Source organism: Stylophora pistillata, chromosome 14, assembly GCF_964205215.1.
Source record: "Stylophora pistillata chromosome 14, jaStyPist1.2, whole genome shotgun sequence".
Lineage (NCBI taxonomy): Eukaryota > Metazoa > Cnidaria > Anthozoa > Scleractinia > Pocilloporidae > Stylophora > Stylophora pistillata.
The window spans coordinates 11,788,668-11,794,339 of NC_142532.1; the positions used below are offsets into that span (position 1 = coordinate 11,788,668).

The 5,672-nt window shown below is 39.3% G+C and overlaps 1 protein-coding gene across 2 annotated transcripts; it reads right to left on the reverse strand.

Moving 5' to 3' along the window:
* Positions 1–212: 212 nt before the first annotated feature.
* Positions 213–1,889, reverse strand: LOC111334391 (melanocortin receptor 5). Of its 2 annotated transcripts, none has more exons than XR_002695236.2 (2): positions 1,730–1,889; positions 213–1,583 (listed from the first exon to the last, which is right to left on the reverse strand). XR_002695236.2 is itself a non-coding variant. In XM_022940112.2 (2 exons), exons 1-2 carry the CDS (start codon positions 1,680–1,682, stop codon positions 745–747), a joined length of 864 nt encoding a protein of 287 aa, XP_022795847.2. In that variant the 5' UTR covers positions 1,683–1,748; the 3' UTR covers positions 213–744. The 2 variants fall into 2 exon arrangements, 1 of the variants encoding a protein (XP_022795847.2); XM_022940112.2 differs by having other exon boundaries at positions 1,658–1,748.
* Between the last annotated feature and the right edge of the window lie 3,783 nt (positions 1,890–5,672).

A 5,672-nucleotide genomic window follows, 5' to 3' on the forward strand; every position in this document is an offset into this window, starting at 1 on the left:
TAAAGGTAAAGAGTCTGCTTCTGTGAGCGAATGGCTTAGAAATTTTTATAGGCGAAAAGCCCAACAGCAGCACCAACTTTGTTAAACTCTACAACATTCGATGATAAGACAAGGAATCGATCAATATTGATTGGGGCGGGGGGCCTGGAATTTGTAAAGAACAAATCTTCTCAAGTTTAATTCAAAAGCTTCGAATTGATAAACGCATAAGAAACGGTGATGGTCAATTTTATTCTATACGCTGACCTACACACTGTCTGCAAGTAATGATAACATCTCTAGAATTCTTAAGCATTATGGACAGATGGACATTTCTCTCATATAACAACACAAATGACTGTTTAAAACTGACGTTGTGACTTGGCTCGTATGACAATATGGCGCTAACGTCAAGCGCTTTCAGTTAGAAAGAACAAAAAATCCGAAGTGTTACATTTAAAACTCTAACAGCTCTACTTTTTACCCCATACTTTAGTAGAAGACAAGACGCTAAAGTCAAACATCTCGTACCTTTCTATACCATGCGCGTATATCTTTTGTTTTGTTTTTGTTTAATTATGTAATGTCCTATCTAGGATAAGTGGTATTTTGTTACGATTCCCTGTCTTCCATATGTGCGACGATTTCATTGAGTCTCTTATTTCTTTCTTCTAGTGAAGTATCCTACGAGCTTCCTAAAATAACCCATGACTTTAGAAGTCAGCTTTTAAACTATTTCAAATACGATTGCAACGCAATCGAGATCTATCTCCATGTACAGCAAAGTGCTTGCCAGATTGTCTGCTTTACTGCTTTTCTTACTTCACTGATCCTCCAGTAGTAAAGAAACGGGTTTAACGTCGAGTTCAAGTAAACTAAGACAAGCACTATTTCCCTAATGACCCATAAGTGCGATGAATACGTTTTACTATGGCTGAGCACAATTTTCACCACAACGAATGGTGCATAACAAACGACTAATGCTAACTGTACCCACAGTGCACTGTACACTGCCTTTCTGTATCGCGCCATGTGCAGTGCATTTGGTTGGCACGGTTGTCGTTGAGAATGATTTTGTAGCTGAGCCTGATGGTGACTAAGAACGCAAAAGATTTTTGTGTATGAGGTGATTGAGATAACCAGGCAAATTGGCGTAAATATGAGGCCGTACAAAACGGTTATACGGTAATCAAAAATGAAAGATACAGAAGCAACAAGAGCTAAAACCCAAATGGCTACTACAATGATGACTGTGCGCTTCAAAGTTACAAATTGTTTGTATCTCAGCGCCAACAACAGGGCGAGAAGTCTGTCCACGCTTATGGCCGTCATCGTCAATAAAGACACTCCACATAATGCATAGGCTGTGATGAAGGTCGCGTTGTCTACGTTACGGAAAATCTCCCGGTCTTCGAGAGTCCTGTTATCCAAGAAGTTCACGGTAGCATAGAGAGGCTGGGCAACAAGACCAACCAACAGATCAGTTGTTGCCAGACAACGATACAAGAGTCTGGAGGGCGGATGGAGGGAAGATTCCTTGTGAAGGGCAACAAGGATGAAAGAATTCCCAAGAAATGCTGTGACGGACAAAATAATGTGCACCGCTGTGAAATAAATTAGATGGTTAAAACAAAAGAGGTGGATAAAGCCAATTTCTCAAAACTAAACTGTGTTTCACCTCCTATTAAATATTTTGTCACCATTACTTCGCAGCTCAATAAACGGTCATTCCGTTTTTTGCGCACGTTACCTGTTATTGCAACGAGAGATAATTCGTCTCAACAGAATCTGCTCAGCCACAAGCGCTTAAGTTGTGCTTTCCCGGAAGCATCTCTTTAGAAACTTCCTCGGTAACGTTTGTTTTCTTTTAATGCGTGTACAAACTGCCAAGTACGTCACAGAGCTCGGGAAGTTCGTGAGGGTGTCCTGCATTAATTATCATTAATCCTGACATGTGACATGGTATGAAAAACCCATTTTTTTCGGGAGAAGAGGTAAATGATAAAGAGTATGTATAAGAAATGTGTTCTTAAGTTTGCCCCTTTTTGTCCTTGCACAAAATTTCTTTGAAGAATGTGATTCCGGGGTATTTAGAGCATCAAATTAAAAACTTCGAGCGCGGAAACACCTTTTTGTCGCTGGATATGACAGATCCTGATCAGAGTTTAGGAGAATACTAAAAAAGAATCCAAATGTTTTATTCTGGACTACCATAAACTATATAAATATTCTTTTCCCTCGATTAAGGTAGGATTTCGATCACTCGATTATGCGTGTGTCACAACGAGTCCCAACAGTGTGTTAGTAAGTAAGACTTTATTTGTAAGGGTAACATTTGGCAGTAATAAAACTGATAAGCTAATAGCCCTCAAAAATACAAACTAATGGCAATAGTTGTAACAATATTAATAGTAATTAAAATAGTATATAAGCCTTTGCACATCCCATAATAAGATTATAAAATGTGTTTATATACAGATTTTAAAATTTACATGAGTAATTGCGTGAGAATTTGATTATTTAAAATTATTTTAAAAAGGGAACGCTTAAAGTTTTGGACACTAGTACTCCGTTTGAGGTCTGCACTTAGTTTATTCCATTCCTTTGTTGCTCTCACAGCAAACGTTCGACCACCTGGCTTACTTCTCTTATATTGAGGGCAACTAACAATTGGTTCATACGTCAGCGTGCGTTCATCGAGATATGAAGCACACGGGAAGTTTGGAGAGCACGAAAGATGCGTAAGAGTTGCTCGAAGCGTAGCCGAGAACAACTCTTGCTTCTTGAGTGCTCTCCAAACTTCCCAAGTGCTTCATATCTCGATGAACACACAGCTGACGTATGAACCAATTGTTTTATAACACTTTCAACGCTGTAGTTTATGTATAAAGGGCAGAAATTCCCTCTCCTACGCTTCAATGCGTTGTTTCTTTTGGTTCGGAAAAGTATTTCGCCATGCTTCAATGATCTTGTTTCAGATTGGTCAAACACTGACAGGTGAATTCATGCGTGGAAATGAAGTTTGAGTTCTGAACCGAGATGAAACCATTGATCATTTTGTTTTCCTTTTCTCTGGGTTCTTTCTCGAGAGTTAAAAAATCAATTCCCAAAGAAAAAGTAGGCAGATCTTCATCGGGTTGTTCGCTTGTTGCCAGGTCTAGTTTGACATTTATGCGGAAGATTTTCCCTTTTCTTAATGAAAAATGCTGAAGTCACTCGCGAAAAAAATTTTTTCGCGAGGCATTTGTTGGGTGACGTCACCAGCGTGCACAATGGAAAACTGAAGCACGCTCTCGCTATTGAATTTGAATGTACGAATTTACAAGCTATGTTATAACGTAAGTTAAGATTACAGAAACGGGTTGATCTATTATGTGTGTCTGAGTTTCTGATACGTAAATCATTTACATATTCAGGGTATTGTTTGTTTTCTTTAAATGCGTGTACAAACTGCCAAGTACGTCCCAGAGTTCGGGAAGTTCGTGAGGGTGTCCTGCTTTTATTATCATTAATCGTGACACGTGACATGGTGTAAGAAACCCATTTTTTTCGGATGTTACTAAAACTGGTAACGAGGAACGGGGAACGGGGAACGGGTGTACAGCGGTAACCTGTGGGATTAGCCCTTAATCCTCTTACCTACCAACCGCGCTCGACTTATAAATATCCTGATGTGATTATGCAACAGTTCAGTTGACCTCAGGCCTTGCTCTTGTGAGCTCCTCTTCCCATTAAATATATAGCTTTAAATATATACTTAGCCTCCACTCTTCCTTTCGCCTCCGATAATCGCACAACCCACCTGAGAATTCAAAATGGCGGAGTAAAGGGAACTAAAAGGGTCTGGTAACTAGTAGTACGTGCTCTTCGAACGCGATCGTCGGAGCAAAAAGCATGGACGGTAAGTGTAGGTTTGATTGAAGGATTTTACTTTGAAATGTTGAGTGCCTCATAAATTTAGTTTTTGTCTGGCACATATTGCAGGTTGCATGGAAATCAAATCCTCGGAGAGGTGAGTATCTTTCAATTCATGCACAACATTTGAACAATCAACTCAGAACTACAAGCTCGCGACATTTATTCCTATATTCATAGAGTACTTGTACTGCAAGGTAATGAAGTTTACCTCCAATATCTTTACCGTTACAACCTAGCAATGTCAATAATGTTGTAAAGCAAACAGCTGAATGACTTTCACGCCCATTATGGGAATCACTTTCCCTTGAATATGATCAATGCAGTGTAAATATTATTGTAAGCATTAGCATGAATCTGAATTCATACACCTACATTCTTGAGTACATAACTGATGTTTTCCGGTTAAATTAAATGTTATTAAAAGTTCTGTCAATGTTTGATTTCTCTATTGTTTACATGGAAGTTTTTGGGTCGATACAAAGATACCTTCCTTATGTTATTTTGCGGTAAGGTAAACAGATATCTGCATGTAGTAATTTTAGTAACTAGGCTGGTTATTACATTTTCTAGCTCATTTCTGTTAACCTAAGATATTACCTCCTTGCTACTTATCTGAAAAAAGTGCTGTTGGGCAATGCAAACAGCCAACATACCCAAACTCTGCCAAAAGATGCAGATTTCAGGAAGGAAAAACAAAGAGAGACGTCAGAACAAATAGTGGCAGCCATTGCAGAAACGTTGACTTCGAATTCTCGCCTCGGAATGCTGGGCTTCGTGGCTTCGCCTGGGCAATAGCTAAATAAAAGCAAGCCGTCTAATTTCGCTGCAAGCGGCGACCTAGCCATAAAATCAGTGTTTGTAAACATCGTTTACTCCGCCATTTTGAATTCTCAGGTGGGTTACCGCTGTACGCCCGTTCCCCGTTCCCCGTTACCACTTTTAGTAACATCCATTTTTTTCGGCAGAAAAGGTGAATGATAAAGAATATGTGGAAGAAATAAGTGTTCTTTTCTTAAATAAGTGTTCTTTGCACCAGTGGTGCAAAATTTCGTTAAAGAAAGTGATCGGGTATTTAGAGCATCAAAATAAAAACTTCGAGCACGAAAACGCCTTCATTCACAGGATATGACAGATCCTGACCAGGGTTTGGGAGATTGCCTTGCGTTAAATAGCACTCTTTATCCTTTCTTGGTAATAAGTGAATTCTGTGGCATTTCGGTACGTCGTTAAACTCAAAAAGGATCTAAATGTTTTATTCTGGACTACCATAAACAATATAAATATTCTTTTCCCCGATTTAAGTGGGATTTCTAACAACGAGTTACGACTAAATAACATACATTGCTGTCTTGCACTAAAAGTGTCAAAATTTCACAAACACGATATTGTGTTTACATAGAGTGGTAAAAAGGTACATTATGTGTTGATGAAGAGCTTGAAGATGAAGCATTTGATTGAGCAGATGGTGGTCGAGACATTGCCACAGAAATTGGATGAAACAGGTTTTCTTGAGAAAGATCTTGATGGCTATGCTGATTGCCAAGAGGAGTACTGAAGGCCTCAGGCTGAAAGTAGTTATTGCGAGAAGCCATAGGAGTACGAAAGCCAGGGGGACTTTGCCGCCAGTTTCCATGAGAAAGCATCTGAAGCAATTGCAGCTCATGCTGACGGGCCTTTTGGGCATCTTCTCTCATAAAGTTAATAATTTCCTTTGTAGGGTCATTTTCTACAATACATCTGATGAGCTTAACTGCCTCACACACAGAGTCATCTTT

Bases quoted from the DNA above. Each gene is read 5' to 3' on its own strand.
- LOC111334391 (XM_022940112.2), bottom strand. From the start codon at position 1,682: ATGGTGACAAAATATTTAATAGGAG. The intron at 1,584-1,657 runs GTGAAACACAGT...TTTATTTCACAG, and splicing joins GACAAAATATTTAATAGGAG to CGGTGCACATTATTTTGTCC.